Below are 16122 nucleotides of genomic sequence, written 5' to 3'. Positions count from 1 at the left end.
ATATACTTCGAAAATCTAAGATGAAGAAACAATGTCATCAAGATAATGTAAAAGAAAAAGCTTGGAACAAAAGCAATATGTGTTTCACAATTCACATAACACTTAAGCATGATCATAGTTCGGTCATGATCTAATTACATATCACTTTTTTTTTCTTTTGTAAAATCGATGATTCTATATCAAAATATAGGGAATTTTTGAAAAAAGTTTTTTTTTTAAATTATGCCTATAATATACTTATTGAAAAGTAATTTTGAGACAATTTTTTTTGTCACAAATCTGTGATATTTAGATACTATATTATGACTAAAATAACTCACAAATTCATAGTAATTTCATCACTATATTTGTGACGAAAAGGATCATAACAAAATTTGTCACATTTAGTGACGAACATCCGATGATAACTAACACTGTCACCAATGTCTTGTTACAAATTAGTTACGAACTTGTAACGAATATGAAAATTGCAATTTGTGATATAAGAATGAGTTAACATTAGTCACAAATTAATATCAATTGTTTTATGTATTATACAAAAGACCGTTTTTGGTAATGATAATATGTTGGCCAAATGATTTTAAAATATATTGGCCAAGATTAAAACCAAAGATATGAGTACTTTAGAAAAATTTGTACGTATTAAAAAAAAAACAATTGATGATAAAATAACACAAAACTGTTTTAGTTTTATTTGCATATGATAATATCAGATTTGTGTAAAAAAATTTTATACATCTGAAACAGAATTTTTCTTCATGTTCCCCTTTTTTTGCAAAATAATTAGTATCAATAATTATTGATTGTATGATTAACCCCATTTTTGAAAACAGAATTGTCACTCTTTTCGGAATATCTAAAAAAAAGGATGAAAAGTCAATATCTTTTACCAGATCCACCAAACTCTCTCTACAACTAATCTCAACCGTCCATCTCACTCCCGCCTTTATCTATTTAACCTCACTCCCTCACCATTCTCTTCCTCCTCCTTCATCACACAGATCCACACATCAAGAAACTATTCAAAAATGGCTTTGCTTGTAGAGAAAACCTCAAGTGGCCGTGAATACAAGGTCAAGGACATGTCCCAAGCCGACTTCGGCCGTCTCGAAATCGAGCTAGCCGAAGTCGAAATGCCTGGACTTGTCTCTTGCGTTACCGAATTCGGACCATCTCAGCCACTCAAAGGAGCAAGAATCACCGGTTCTCTCCACATGACGATCCAAACCGCGGTTTTAATCGAAACCTTAACCGCTCTCGGCGCTGAAGTCAGATGGTGTTCTTGCAACATCTTCTCCACTCAAGACCACGCCGCGGCCGCTATTGCTCGTGATTCCGCCGCGGTGTTCGCTTGGAAAGGTGAGACTCTTCAAGAATATTGGTGGTGTACAGAGAGAGCTCTTGACTGGGGTCCTGGAGGTGGTCCTGATCTCATCGTTGATGACGGTGGTGATGCTACACTGTTGATCCATGAAGGAGTTAAAGCTGAAGAGATCTTTGCCAAGAATGGTACGTTCCCTGACCCGACCTCTACTGATAATCCCGAGTTTCAGATCGTCCTGTCTATTATCAAAGACGGTCTTCAAGTTGATCCCAAGAAGTACCATAAGATGAAGGAGAGATTGGTTGGTGTCTCTGAGGAGACTACTACTGGTGTTAAGAGGCTTTATCAGATGCAGGAGACTGGAGCTCTCTTGTTCCCTGCCATTAACGTCAATGACTCTGTCACCAAGAGCAAGGTAATGTGGCACATTATAGCTTTAGAAGACACTAGATCTGATATTGTTTTGCCTAATTTGTGGATAATACAATGTTTTGAAATCACCAAAATATGAATGATATTGTTAATGGATCCATTTAGGTGGAAGCAAGAACTCTGTTTTTTGCTCTGTTTCTGCTCTGCATTTCTCTGTTTCACTGATGATTTGTTTGCTTTATAGTTTGACAACTTGTACGGATGCCGACACTCGCTTCCCGATGGTCTCATGAGGGCTACTGATGTTATGATTGCTGGAAAGGTTGCTGTTATCTGTGGTTATGGTGATGTAGGAAAAGGTTGTGCTGCAGCAATGAAAACCGCGGGTGCTCGTGTCATAGTGACTGAGATTGATCCAATCTGTGCTCTTCAGGCTCTTATGGAAGGTCTTCAAGTTCTGACCCTTGAGGATGTTGTCTCAGAAGCTGATATCTTCTGTACCACTACTGGTAACAAAGATATTATTATGGTTGATCACATGAGGAAGATGAAGAACAATGCCATTGTCTGTAACATTGGTCATTTTGACAATGAAATCGACATGCTTGGACTTGAGACCTACCCTGGTGTGAAACGTATTACCATCAAGCCACAGACCGATAGGTGGGTGTTTCCTGATACCAACTCTGGCATCATTGTTCTAGCTGAAGGTCGTTTGATGAACTTGGGATGCGCCACTGGACACCCGAGTTTCGTGATGTCGTGCTCATTCACCAACCAGGTGATTGCACAGCTTGAGCTCTGGAACGAGAAGTCAAGCGGGAAGTATGAGAAGAAGGTCTATGTTTTGCCTAAACACTTGGATGAGAAGGTAGCTGCACTTCACTTAGGCAAGCTTGGTGCAAGACTCACCAAGCTTACCAAGGACCAATCTGACTATGTCAGCATACCCGTTGAAGGTCCTTACAAGCCTGTTCACTACAGGTACTGAGAGGATAAAAGAGCCAAGCTTTGGTTCTTCGTTTGGTTTTCTGATTAAGCCGTTTATTGGCAATTGTTTGAGTCGGATTGGGTCTGGTTTGGTCGGAGAAATATGAGATATTGGTCTTCTGATGCGTGTGACCAAATATTGGTATGAATAAGGGGTTGTTTTTGATTTATGAGAGGCTGTTTTTTTGTTTTCTTCTTCTTCTATTTTATATATCTTCAACATAAATTAGCTTATGCTTTACATTATTGTTAGGCTTATTTATGCTTTGTTCTGTCTACTTTTCCAAACAAGAGTGAAAACAAAATACGCAAAGTTATTTTTTGGCTTCATATTACTGGAATTCTTTTGCTTCTTTGAATTGTATACCTATAAATCGTCTCATGAATTTTCTAACGACTCAAAGACTGACACTGATTCATCGTTTGGTAATTATAACAATGGGGGTGCTGTGTTGTGACCACCGAGATAACACTTTGACAAACCTTGAAACGAATGGAACATGGATGGAGTTCAAATCCGAGGTTTGTTCGGTGAATGTAAGAAACCAAAACACTCAAATTGGTCTCTAGTCACAGAATTCTACTATACCAACTCCTTCAACATGATAAGCTATATATCAAAGAGTCTTGATAACAAGTTACTGATTTGAACAAGACATGAGTATACCGGTTTCCTACTCGAAATCACACAACACAACACAAACACAAACTTAAGCCAAAACTCATCTGAAACTCTTTAGGCATTTGACAAATGGAGTTCAATGGAGAGTCCAAGAGTCAGGTTCTTGAACTTACAAGAACAACCAAAATCAGCTTTCTAATTAAAACATTATTGTACTCAGATCAATTGCTTGATGAATTCAAACCCATCAAAGATCTAAATCCATTATAAGAACCATCTCAATTCTTCACATACCCTGCCAAAACTTCTAAATTTGGTCCATAAGTACCCTAAACAAGCTTAAAACCCAAACTTTATTCCACAATCTTCCATCTATTACTCCACTCAACACTTTCAAGACTATAAATATCAATTACTTGAACATTAATAGCCAAAATTACATATCAATAATTAAGAAATCTAATGTAAACAACAACATTACAAAACAAAAGACAAGAATAATAAGATTTCACTTGCCTCTAGAGCATCTGAGTTTAAAACTCAAATGTACTTAAAGACCCCAATGTTTTCAAGTCTTGATGTCGTTAGTGTCTCTAGCACACCTAGTAATGACACTACATCCTCTGTTGTAAGCATTAGCCTGACCAGAGCGACAAGCGTAATAAGAAGCACCTGGTTTCTGACAAGGAACCATATCTCTCCTTAAAGTTTCGTAGCTTATGTACTGTTTCCGCATCATCATTACTCTCCGACTTATCTCCGATGGCATCATCTCCTCTCCTTCTTCCTCTCCGATTACGCCGTTCCGGTTCAGCATTGCGTCGATTTCGCCGTTTACCGACGGAATCGGAACTGTGACGGAGATTGAGAGATGGGTTTGAAGACAAAGTAAGGATAAGTAAACGAGAGCTAAGGATCTAGACATGTCGGTGTGTGAAAATTTGGTAAGATTGTGATCTCTGTGTTTACGACAACTCCAAGTAGCTCTTGGGAGTTAAACCGGTCGGTTTAAGTTGGATTGATAGAGAGTTTCAACAGAATTTGTAACATAAAGTATTTAATTTAAATAAAACTATTTTTTTCATTGGGTTCTTATCCATTTTAAAAAATATTTATTGTGGTCCACTAACAAACACTTGGTTCCTTTGAGAATCCACGATTAATTGTTGTTTTCTTTCCAACTGCAATGTTTTTTGTTTGTTTATAAGTTAATTAGTAACGTTAATGGTAGCATTAGTGTTATAGGTATCGTTAATCACAAAATAAAGAAGAATTAGCATTAACGAAATGTTGTAATTTCTTAATAATTTTTTTTGTTAAAGATATATTTATCGTTTTTATATCTTAATGATTTCCTGTAATTTTTTGTTTAGGATAATAGCTCAACTTTTATATAGTATAAATTTTTATTATAAATTATTAATGTAATAAACATGTTTTGAAGCGATTTTATTAAAATAGTTTAAGTTGTGTTTAATTCGTATGAGAAAGTAAATAATTCCGGCGGTCATTATGATTAAATGTGTGGGGTTAGGCGGTAAAAATGATCATTAAGGAGTTAGTGTAAATGCCACCAAACAAGTTCAACAACCCAACTACATCAGCTGAGCTGTTTCCTTTGAGGCTTTGACCCACATGTTCTTCTTTGCTTCACATCAAAGCATCAATAAGTTCACATCATATTGCTCAAAACAAAAGATAAAACCATTAATAACACAATCAGCTGAAAATTGAAGGGTTTGAAAACAATTTTCATAACTTAATTTGAAAGAAATCAGATAAAGCAGGTAACTTGGAGATATAAAAGTTTGTTATTTCCTTAACAAATGCAAATAATAGAAGAGAATGAAAATAAAGTCTTGGACTCAATTCCTCTGCTTCACTGATTTCATTGTTCTCTACTTCACCAAGTTGTCTAAAGAAGGAAAATGAGTTAAAACACATATACTACCGAGACCCATTATAAGAATTTGGGCTTAGTTCTAATTAATGGCCCATGATGATTTGACCCCTCTTTTTGTGACTTGTGTCACCAGATTCTCTTTTTCTCTTACTCTATCTCTTTTGAGTTTCTCTTCTTTCTCTATAATCAGCACAATCATTTTCTTCTCATCAGATGCATGATTAAACAAAGGAAGATATTCTAACACAAAGTGGATGCATGATCCCTTCGATTGATTAGATAAAAAGACATTTACTTATAGACCAAGATATATATATATATATATATATATATATATATATTATCATTACCAACATTGCAACAATAAAGTTTCAAAATTAATAAAAAGAAAACGTTGAATTTTGTGTACGAGTTTTCCTTTTTTTGCTAAGAATGTAAATATTTCATTGAAAATGAAAAAGTTAAGGTTTACAATCAAAAGATTTTAAACCTATACAAATGGTCCCATGGCAAAAAAAAGTTAAAAACATAAAAGCATAAATTGTTGTTCACAAATTTCGATCCATCCACTCAACCAAAGTGATGAAGCTTTCTTGTACGAGTTTTCTTGTAAACTACAAAGCTTTGCACTCTTAGTTCTTTGTCTCGTTTGGTTACACAACATTTTCATGTATAGTAAAATTATCATGGATCCATGTCTTTTGTTGATGAATTATATATTTTTCCTTTTAGAAGCATTTGACTATAATATCGTAAGAACATCTTCTCCCCTATATGAAAAATATCTACTACTATATCGAGATACTAAAGCTTTGAAGATTCTCTACGAGAGAGGTAACTACTCAGCTTTCAATAAACGACAACATATATCAAAAAGAGAAAGAAACAAGCCATATGTCCTAGATTTTTGTATCAGCTTCTTCTTCATCATCATCATTACCAATTCCATATCAGGTCTCAGTTTCCTACTTATTTCTCGGCAGCTGCTGCAAGCTCATTGGTAGAATATGGTAGTGAGGATCATTAATTACCTACTCTATATTCTATAAAGTAAAAAGCTAATTAATTTCTAAATTAAAGAATAATTTCCTTTTCTGTCATCGAATTAGTCTATTATCGAATAATGATTGCTATTTTATTTTATATTTCTCTGTTAGTGCGTCTTGGGCTCAACTTTAGACACAAGCCATCAAAGACGTCTTTGAGATCACATCCTGGCCGGTGCTCCCATCAGCGTCTTGTGCTGAGGTTGTTATCTGAAATCATACCCAAACAAAGGACTGTTCCCATCTTTCTCCCACTAATTAACAACAAAAATTTAAGCAGCTCTTACTAAAAACCTTAAGCGAGAGATTAGGTTTTCTTCTTTTTTTTTTTCTTGCCATCCAAGAAACTTGACCGATCTGTTTACCTTCCTTTGATGTTAAACCTCTGCTTTGCGCATAGATGGTTTCCACAAGGTTGTTTTCGTGTAGATGCGACCAGACTTTTTCCAACATGTGTGACATACAAAACTTGAGAACTTTTCAGAACAGAAACAGAGGAGTGATGTTGTTTAGTTTCATACATGATATGAATACGATCTTAGTGTTGGTTCGCTTTATTAAATTCCATTGCGTCTTTGACCATCATTATTACTCACAAGTGTATTTTGCAAGTAATCAACATTTATTAGATTGATCACACTCACACATGTGACATTACCCATTATTAGATTGATCACACTCAACACAATTCTGAATTCTGTTCCGATTTCCATAGAAATCCTTGATTTAGCGAAAAAACTAAACCCAGATATCTGAGGTGCAGTCGCCACCCGGATATCTCATCTCGTGAGCGAGCGAAGGACCATCCGGTTCGGTCCCAAAGTCGACGAAGAAGTTAGGGTTTATGGAGAGACCACCTTTATCTGTATCAACATCTATCTGCAACATGTGTGACCCTTTCTCCACAAGTTCCGGGTAAAACTGTCTGTCCCAAACACTAAACAGCGAGTTCGTCACGTACAATCGCTTCCCATCTAGGCTCAGCTGAAACATCTGAGGACCTCCTCTTAGACGCTGACCCTTCAAAAAAGAAAACACGCCCATATTTACAATAGCGTGTAGAACAAGTAACAAGTTCTATATTTTGTTCAACGGACCTTGATCTTAGGGACATCAAACTGAAATGCTTTTCCTTCTTCTCCTAAGGCCAAGACAAGACTTCCCTTTTGGACTAGCCCGCCTACATGTATTTGACCAGTTAAAACAGGGGTTTTCGGGTCCTCGATGTTGTACTGACGAATATCTCCATGAAGCCAGTTGGAACAATAGAGGAATCGGTCGTCAAGTGAGATTAGAAAGTCGGTGATAAGCCCTGGCATTTCTGGGAGAATCCAGTTTTCAACTTTCAGAGGTTCAACTGATATAGCCACCTTCAAATTGGAGAGGTTGTTTGTTGTTAGGACAAAAATCAAAAAGAAATGAAGAATAATAAGTAGAGAAGATTCATTATATACCTCGTGGCTCCATGTTTCATCATCGTTCTTGAAAAATCTTACTAAAGTACTCGACAACGCACACCCTGCAAATCCCGTAGCTTTATCCGGCTCATGCAAGAATCTTACCTGCAGAACAAAACAGAGATGAAGTTTCTTGTGGAAGAAGAAAGTAGTATAAGCTGATATTTGGAAGATTAGGGTTTACCTCTAAGGGTAAAAGTCCGGTATCACCAAGGTCAAGAATCTGTTTCAATTCTCCTTGGGGCCAGCTATAGACATGTAGATGCTTTCCATATAAGCCATCAGAGACGTCTTTGAGGTCAAATCCTTTGGTAAACGCGGCCGGGGCTCCCCATGAGGTACTGATCATCGTCTTATGCCGAGGTTGGTACCAGAAATCATACCCATACAAAGGACTGTTTCCATCCTTCTCCCACCTATTAAAAGACATATAAATAGCTGTTACTCAAAATAACCTAAGCGAGATATTAGGTTTTGTTCTTCTTTCTTGCTGTATAAGAAATAGTACAAATCCGTTGTCCTCGAAGTTACCTTCCTTTGATGTTAAACTCGGAATCAAGTAAGAGAAACCCACTGCCTTCTGCGTTTCCATCTTCGTCTCCAAGACAAGACACAAGAACGTCTCCGGAAGCTAAGCAATGAGGCTGATGCGGATAAGCCAACCCCGTCTTCTCCAAAACCTCTGCAGGGTCCACGAATTTGTGCAAAGATGGTTCCCTCGGGTTTGTTTTCGTATCGATCACGTAAATACGACCAGACCTTTTCAAACATAAGTTCACGAAAACAGACCTTAATACATGAGAAGTTTTCAGAACAAAACAAAGGAGAGATAACAAGTTTCTTACAGAAGAGAAGGCAAGATGAGATAACGTCTCTCGCAAGAAGAATCACCATAGCAAGAGCTACATGAGTTCCAGCCTGAGTGATGAAGTTCATCTTCAAGGTAAGGCATTGGTAATCTGTGGATAACACTCGAGTATGTGGATGAACTCGGTTCCACATCCACAGTAGCTAAGTAATCTGGCTTCGCTTGCCCGGTTCCTAGACCAAACCAGTTTCCAAAAAACATGAGCCAACAAAGTTTGGGCCATATCTTAATTAATGACTCTTACTTCCACTCTATATATATATATATATATAAAGAGCTACAAAATAGTTTACCAGTGTATATGGCAGCAACATAGATGAGTTTTTCTCGTGGACCAGACATCGCGAGGAGGGGTGTCGCATAACCCGGCCCGCTCTTGCAGCAGTCTCCATCGTGGTTGTTCATCGCCGCTTCCATTTTCGTCTCTATCTCTCAACCAAGCTGTCTTAGCTAGTAATGCACCTGCTCTTGCGTTTACTGTTTTTGCATTAATATACTCAAATATTCTGCAAGTTGGAGTAAACTAATATATGTTTTCAGCACCGCCCACATTTTGAAAATCGCATATGTTCTGCTTGATATTTGGTTTTATACATACATATGCCAGACGCAAACAAGAAAAAACAATAACCTATCACGTTTCTTTGTCTCATAGATAATGTATTTATGCACTACTAATCATAGCTCACCTAATCAAATTTATAAACAAGTTGCAATATTCTATCGACTAGAGAGTGAGACTAATCATTTGTTTTAACATAAACTAGAAAAAACCATCACTTTACATCGCACTTAAATGCTTTTGGATTGAACGGATAATATAATTATGCAAATTATACAATATTGTATCAACATCTAGCCTTCCTCTAAACACAGAATGTCAAGATATCTCAAACCCTCCAACATACTTAGGTCTTTTGACCGGTTTAACTGCTTCTTCCAATTATTGATTCTATTAGACTCAATAAGTATCCATAGTGCTGCAGAACTTGGAAATCCCTAGTTGATGAACAAAGATATATGCAGCTTATATTAACAATGGAGTAAGAACTGGTTCACATTTGCTAATCCTTAACAAGATAATTGTAAAATAAAGAGGATGCTAAAATTTCTAGTCTACTTGTAGAGTCTTTCTATTTCATTCTTGTATTGATCAACCACCTTGTCCCGTCTTATTTTCATTGTCGGTGTCATTAAACCGTTGTCTATCTGTAACGATATTCATAGAACGTTCACATGAGGTTCAAATCTTTGAGTTGCATATTAAAGGATTATCAGTGAGAGCGAATAAAAGAACCTACCGTGAATGGTTCATCCACGATCAGAACTGGTCCAACTTGGAACGAGCATTGTGACGTCCTGCATCATATGGTGTATATATGAGTAATTGCCTGATTAGGTAAAGTTTACTCTTATATTAGAGTGGGATCACACTTGGTTTGAATCATTACCATTTCCTTAGTTCTTCATAGACCATGCTTGTTATCGTCTCCTTGCTAAGTTCATTGACTTCAGAATCTACAGGTGAAATTTTCTGCTTTGCTGCTCCTTCTGCTGCTTCTTTGTTTGGGATAACAATAGCTCCAAGGCGGCGTTGATCCTGAGAACAAAAGATCAAGGACGCATCCAAATCGAAGATTAATTAAGTGAAACAGCCCATACCATTGTTCCTAAACCAAAGTCTCCAAACAAGTACCTGTCCAATAACCACTATTTGTTGAATCAAATTGCTTCTCATGGCCGCTTCTTCAATCTCCAATGGTTCCACATTTTCACCTACAACAATTAAACTGCTATCAAATATTCTTAGCAATATTTGTGCAGCAAGGCGGTTACAATTCACTTGGATTCATCTTTAACTTGAGAGGCACATTTTGTTGTTAAGACTTGTAGTGTTTAAAATGTATGCTTATCATACAGACAGTAGGAAACATAATTTTGTTTCAGGTTTCCGAGGAACTGGTTTATGTGGACGCTGACAACAAACAGTACAAATGTGATATACCTGTGGAAAGCACGATAGTGTCCTTGGCACGCCCTTCAAGAACGATGACACCTCCACAGCTACGACTCCGTCCTGTTGAGTGCTGAGGAGTAATCCAACCCATATCTCCAGTATTGAACCATCCATCGTCATCTATAACCTGCTTGGTGGCCAGTGGATTCTGAGATAATCAACAGAAAGATGAGTTAATCTGATCTAATCACCAAACTAAAAGCATTCATCGAAAACACAGAGATTATTCAAGGAGTCTACATATGTATCAAAAGGGAAATAGATTGCAAGAAATGTAGATTCCAAGAGATGCTTTAATGATGAGACCAAGAAGGAAAAGAGTTCACATAATCTAGTTATATATAAGGGCAGTATTCACAAACAAACCCACTCATGGACAGAAAATTTGATAGCTAAAAACAGCTGTGTCATCCTTTCACAACTTTGTCGTCAAAATGTAATCAAACTAAGAGCAGAAAGTGTGTATCACCTTGTAGTAACCTTTCATCACCGGTGGGCCTCTGACTTTGACAATGCCCTTTGAACCAGGTGGAAGAACAGTACCAGTCTCATGATCTACAATTTTGAACTCTGTATCTTTAATAGGATGCCCAACTGAGCCAAGAACCTTCATAAAAAAAGTTAGGAAAATTGATGAATAAGATCTAAACAGTTTTTCTGTGCAGAGGTCACAAAAGGAGAGGTTATTGAGGTGTGAGTTTAAACTTACGTTACACCTAAGCCTCCGCGCAGAGACAACCGGTGAGGTTTCTGTCAAACCATACCCATTTTGTACATTCACACCGATGGCCTGCATAAAGAACTAACCTGTTTACATATGGACAGACTACTTTGTTTGAATGCAAAAAAAAACATTTATCTCTAATTTCAAGAAACAATATTGGCGGTCTAACCTCAAAAAACTTGTCAACATGCATAGGTAAACTACCACCTCCACTAACACCAGCCTGGAGGAAACAGAGAATAGATTGCAAGTCAGTCTTACAATATTGCTTGTAAGGTAAAAAAATTTTAAAACAAGTAACTGAAAATGAAGTAGAATGTTGTAATACTACCTTTGTTATCCCAATAGACGAACGAATTTTTCTGTGTACAAGCTTTTCAGCCAACATATGCAATGGCCATAGGAAAAATGCAACTACTCTCGCCCACAACCAATCCACCAACGAAACAATATACATTGGAGGCTTTTGATTTTTTGTCAAACAAAGACCCTGCAACAGCAGAGCAAAGTACTTATGACGACTCCAAGCATCAGAAATATGAACAAGCAGAAAAAACTCATTTAAACCAAATTATTAGGTAGCATGAAACACTAAAGAGGGCATTATCTGGTTCACAAACCTCATAAACTCTTTTCATTTCCGTATATGCCAGGCTGACTTTGATCAATGTAAGTGCCAAAAATTTACGAGCAGGGGAGCTTGCAGAAATTTGCTTTTGAATCCCGCTGCAGTTCTCAGAAAAGAGAGAAAAGTGTTTAGCAATTTAAATGGTTGAGGATGCTGCTGAGAAAAGGTTTAATGATTAAATTCATTAAAAAAACTTATTCATTGTAAATCTTATGAAACAATTTTACTAGTAAAGCGCATACCTGTAGAGTGTCTCATATACTAAAGGAACTGAAATAAGATAGTGTGGTTGATAACGCTTGAGATCATCCTATACCAAAAAGCAAAAAAAAAAAGTTTCAAATCCAAAGGGAAAAATACAAATGAATGCTTGACTCAGTGCAAAGTCTCAACGTCTCCCATTTCCAAGGATAAGATGTTTCTTTTGAAATGTCATTATGTAACATAACATAGAAAGACTTACCTTTAAGAATCTTATAGACGTATACTTTTGCTCAACTCCACATGTAAATATGAAGTATTCACAAGCCCGTTCATAAGCATGCCATGATGGCAACATACTCAGAAATCTTTCCCCAGCTTCCGCAGGCACAAAATCGGACAAGTTTCTTATCTGTAGCAAGTAATTCAAGCCAAACGAACAAAAAAAAATCAGAACATAACAGCAAACTCAGTATTTCATAAATGGAGATATAAAGACACCGTTTTGACAATAAGTATTAGCTTGAACCTGGTGTAACAAATTCTGATGTGTGAGCATAACACCTTTTGGATTTCCTGTGGTTCCACTGGTATACATAATTGTGGCTATATCATCTGGATCGATGTATTCATATTCATACTTCCCTGCAGTCATTCCTTTGTTAGCACTGTCGAAATCACTAAGGGGTTCGTAAAAAAATAGATATGGCGCTTACCAGAATCATTAGATCTTGCAAATTTTGCACGTCTCTCTTGTCCAAACTTTTTAATTTCGTTGTAACTATAGACTGGTGTGTGCCTACCCGCTGTAACCAACGACGATTTTTCCCCCCAGAGAAGAATCACAAATTTTGGAGCTGCCTTGTAAGAAAATGACTCCGCAATGCGATTGAAAAACTCAGGGTTATCCACAACAAGGGCTACACTGCAAGGTAAATCACAAGAAGTTACCAAAACTCAGTACTCTGAATAAATTTGGAAATAAGAACTGGAGACACGCATAAAAGGTAATTCAAAAGACAATCATATTGAAGGGCCAAAGAATTCTGTCTGTGCCATTCAAGAACCTCCAAATTATGAAGAACCATAAGACAAGTGTGAAACCAAACATTGACTAAAATTACGCCTAATCAAGAGTGCAGATCACTATGAAACTAAATGAAATCTCTCTTGGACAAAGCAGGACAGTTACATGTATCTGAAGTGACAGAAGTTCTAAAAATGGTTCATATAAAAAATAAATTTTGATGACACAAGTGGTAAGTAAGTGTTTTTTGGTATACAGCAATAAAATTCTGAATAGAGTAATTTGCTAGCCTCTATCTCGAGTAAGATATTCACTTGAAATAACAAGATCACAAAAAGGTCTAGGTGTACCTTTCCGAATGACAGTATATCTGCAATAACTCTTCCACAGACGATCTGGATCCTCTAACAACATTGACTGCTCCTGTGGCCATTATACCTGGCATAAAGTAGTAAAGAGTACGTAAACATACCAATACCTGCGGAAAACAAAAAAATCGAATAACCAAATGAAATAATTAGAATTTTATTGCAGTAAAGCAGGGAAGTTAAGGCAACTTCCCAAGCGAGAACCATGATGTTATTGCCACCTAAGAGTGAAATTTAACTTTCCATGTCAATTGAAAAATTCTAACTAGACTTTCACTTCTTTGGGCATGAAACTTAGCCAGCCATACACTATGAAATGAAAGACTTTCAAACTGGAGTATGAACTTAAGAAGCCTTAAGGTTGATTATTTTTCCCTTTCAGAAACATCTAGAGAATGGAGAGAGACTATTTAGTCGTTTGGATGGATAAAGCACTACTTTATAAGGAAGAAAAGTGAATAATATCTCGACAGATCATTGGTGGTCTCTGGAATGGAAATGAAAAAATAATTAATGTGTAAGGTAAGCACCAGTAAATTCAGTATTCCAAGTGTAGTGACATCATCCAACAACAGTTAAGGCTCAAGCACTAAGAAGATTATGTAATAGATTGTTATTCTCCTACACTATAGAGTTCGAAAGTGTTCTATATAATCAACTGCATACCTTGATCCGCAACAAGCCATCGACAGGAGTTATCAGCAAAAAGTGCAATCTTCTCGTCTGCTTTCACTCCAACGACTCGTAAACCCTCAACAAAGTCCAAGATTTCTTGTTCCAACTGCAAAATAAGATGATTGAAATGAAAGGTTCCATTACTCATCCAAATTTAGCATCACTGTAAACTTCAAAAGTAATTACCCACCTATCTAGCAACAGGAAGTATTTCAGGCAGATAACTGAAACAACATTGGTTCCTAACATATAGATTAACACAGCAAATACCAAGGGACATGCCTGACAATAATCATAAGGAAATATCAATTTAGTATGCTTCCTAACATTCGAATATGGTTCATCTTCAGCACCCTCTAGCTACCTTCTTATTGACAAGCAGTTAAGATATGTAGATACAAAACTAATCGATAAAGAAAAAAAGCTGATGGCCAATCAATCTTAACTCTTAAACTTCAGTTTTTTCCCTAAGTTCTGTCATTTGCTTTAAAAACCTCTATTTCAAAAGTGTGGGGATCTAAAATAATAGCAATGAGATGCGAAGTAGTGTTACCTGTCTGTACGTGAATGTAGAAGGCGGGTCATGATACGGATCTACCACCGCAACTCTGTCACCGTACTTCTCCACAGATGATCTCCAAATATCAGGAACAGACTTCCATTCATTAGAGCTCAAAGCAGCCTCCCTTGGCAATGATAAGCGTTCTAAGAATGGCGAACACCGCCTTAACTCCTTCTCCTGAATCTATAAGAACGGTACACAATTGATGTTACATATAATTCAGGAAATGAACCATAAGGTAAACTTACAAGAACCCTATAAAAGCCTTTCAGGATCAAGCTGTTTAAACCCTGGTCATCAGAAGCAATTCAGCTTTCATAAGACAAGTATCCTAAACTAATAAGACTCAGAAGTCAGAGCCACTCGTTGTCTATTTTGGTGCAACAGCTAAACTTGAACCTTCCCCAAAGTCAATTCATTTCTTTAGATTACTTACTTCAAAAATCAAAGTGAAAGGAGCAATTTTTTAAGTCCACAAACCAAAAAGGAACTCGCCTTGGATTCGCAGCGAACTCGAAATCCCCTGCGTGAAGTTCTGCAGCCAAAAGCCTTGTAACCAAACACCAATCTCATCCCAGAAACTTGAAATTCAGGAGCTGAGGAGCAGTGAGAAACGAGAATCGAAGCTCCGAGAGACGTTGAAGCCATGGCTGAGGAGATAAGAGGTTATCGTGATGAAGTTGCTTGCATAGAGAGAATATATGAGAGGAGAAAGAGAGAAAGATGAAGAAGCAAAGAAAGGTAGAAAGAAAGAGACGAGAAAGTAGGTCGATGTCATGATTACGATTTTTCACAGGAAAGATCAGTTCCAAGTTGGTTGGCACCGCTACAGAAGCATGGCTTCTTCAGACTCTCAGAGATAATAAAACAAAAAACAGAGCTCAATACTTACACTTATATAATAACTTTTTATTTACTTATATATTATATTTCTATAATTAGATCAGATTTAACCTAATAAATCAAACTACCCATAATTATGATGTCCCAAATTTGGTAACTATTTGATGATTATTTCTAAACTGTAGGAGCAACCCCAACTTTGTATCTTAGCTAATTTTTAGGTATAAAAGTGATTAAATTTAATGAAACCAATAAACTTTAGCTAAGATAAACATCTTTATTAAGCCTCTCCGTCACTCACCAAAAAAAAAAACATCTTTATTTTATTTTTTTTGGTTAAACAAAAACATCTTTATTAAGATATTTTCTTAAAACTAAGAAAAGCATATGTGTTGTGTTTTGAGTGGGTAGACATTGTGTTGAAATAGTTTGTTGTTTCTTAAAATTCTAATCGTTCTTAACCATTGAAGTAGAAATTGGTTAAACTTCTTCCTA

General features: G+C 36.7%; 4 protein-coding genes across 5 annotated transcripts; 1 reads left to right on the top strand and 3 right to left on the bottom strand.

Annotated features, from left to right (window-relative positions):
- Nucleotides 1–945: 945 nt before the first annotated feature.
- SAHH2 (S-adenosyl-l-homocysteine (SAH) hydrolase 2) lies at nt 946–3078 on the top strand. The gene is made up of 2 exons (NM_113286.3): nt 946–1739; nt 1941–3078. Exons 1-2 carry the CDS (start codon nt 1029–1031, stop codon nt 2685–2687), a joined length of 1458 nt encoding a protein of 485 aa, NP_189023.1. The 5' UTR covers nt 946–1028; the 3' UTR covers nt 2688–3078.
- A 350-nt stretch (nt 3079–3428) lies between these two features.
- On the bottom strand, nt 3429–4341 carry RALFL24 (ralf-like 24). The gene has a single exon (NM_113285.3). It carries the CDS (start codon nt 4231–4233, stop codon nt 3877–3879), a length of 357 nt encoding a protein of 118 aa, NP_566740.1. The 5' UTR covers nt 4234–4341; the 3' UTR covers nt 3429–3876.
- Nucleotides 4342–6712: 2371 nt separating this feature from the next.
- On the bottom strand, nt 6713–9254 carry SBP3 (selenium-binding protein 3). 2 transcript variants are annotated; one of them, NM_113284.3, is made up of 7 exons: nt 8876–9254; nt 8560–8755; nt 8246–8473; nt 7899–8130; nt 7712–7819; nt 7355–7627; nt 6713–7277 (listed from the first exon to the last, which is right to left on the bottom strand). In NM_113284.3, the coding sequence occupies exons 1-7, from the start codon at nt 8997–8999 to the stop codon at nt 6996–6998; spliced, it is 1443 nt and encodes a 480-aa protein (NP_189022.1). In that variant the 5' UTR covers nt 9000–9254; the 3' UTR covers nt 6713–6995. The 2 variants fall into 2 exon arrangements, with proteins under 2 accessions (NP_189022.1, NP_001327897.1); NM_001338655.1 differs by lacking the exon at nt 8876–9254 and having other exon boundaries at nt 6766–7277; nt 8560–8810.
- A 114-nt stretch (nt 9255–9368) lies between these two features.
- AAE16 (AMP-dependent synthetase and ligase family protein) lies at nt 9369–15649 on the bottom strand. Its single transcript, NM_113283.4, has 18 exons — nt 15280–15649; nt 14776–14967; nt 14214–14328; nt 13530–13617; nt 12869–13077; nt 12682–12797; nt 12415–12564; nt 12194–12261; nt 11944–12049; nt 11655–11813; nt 11493–11546; nt 11309–11389; nt 11069–11206; nt 10588–10747; nt 10279–10358; nt 10034–10182; nt 9884–9941; nt 9369–9791 (listed from the first exon to the last, which is right to left on the bottom strand). The coding sequence occupies exons 1-18, from the start codon at nt 15430–15432 to the stop codon at nt 9699–9701; spliced, it is 2169 nt and encodes a 722-aa protein (NP_189021.2). The 5' UTR covers nt 15433–15649; the 3' UTR covers nt 9369–9698.
- Between the last annotated feature and the right edge of the window lie 473 nt (nt 15650–16122).

The sequence above is a fragment of the Arabidopsis thaliana genome, chromosome 3 (assembly GCF_000001735.4).
Source record: "Arabidopsis thaliana chromosome 3, partial sequence".
Taxonomy (NCBI): Eukaryota; Viridiplantae; Streptophyta; class Magnoliopsida; order Brassicales; family Brassicaceae; genus Arabidopsis; species Arabidopsis thaliana.
The sequence above is the reverse complement of the archived record's forward strand: the minus strand, read 5'-3'. Positions and strand labels throughout refer to the sequence as shown.

Coding starts and splice junctions, on each gene's coding strand:
- SBP3 (NM_113284.3), bottom strand. CDS start 8,999: ATGGAAGCGGCGATGAACAACCACGATGGAGACTGCTGCAAGAGCGGG. Junction 8,474..8,559: donor CTCATCTTGCCTTCTCTTCT/GTAAGAAACTTG, acceptor ATGTTTGAAAAG/GTCTGGTCGTATTTACGTGA. Junction 8,131..8,245: donor GAGTTTAACATCAAAGGAAG/GTAACTTCGAGG, acceptor GTCTTTTAATAG/GTGGGAGAAGGATGGAAACA.
- RALFL24 (NM_113285.3), bottom strand. CDS start 4,233: ATGTCTAGATCCTTAGCTCTCGTTTACTTATCCTTACTTTGTCTTCAA.
- AAE16 (NM_113283.4), bottom strand. CDS start 15,432: ATGGCTTCAACGTCTCTCGGAGCTTCGATTCTCGTTTCTCACTGCTCC. Junction 12,798..12,868: donor TGCAAGATCTAATGATTCTG/GTAAGCGCCATA, acceptor GAATGACTGCAG/GGAAGTATGAATATGAATAC. Junction 11,814..11,943: donor AAATGAAAAGAGTTTATGAG/GTTTGTGAACCA, acceptor CTGCTGTTGCAG/GGTCTTTGTTTGACAAAAAA.
- SAHH2 (NM_113286.3), top strand. CDS start 1,029: ATGGCTTTGCTTGTAGAGAAAACCTCAAGTGGCCGTGAATACAAGGTC. Junction 1,740..1,940: donor ACTCTGTCACCAAGAGCAAG/GTAATGTGGCAC, acceptor TTTGCTTTATAG/TTTGACAACTTGTACGGATG.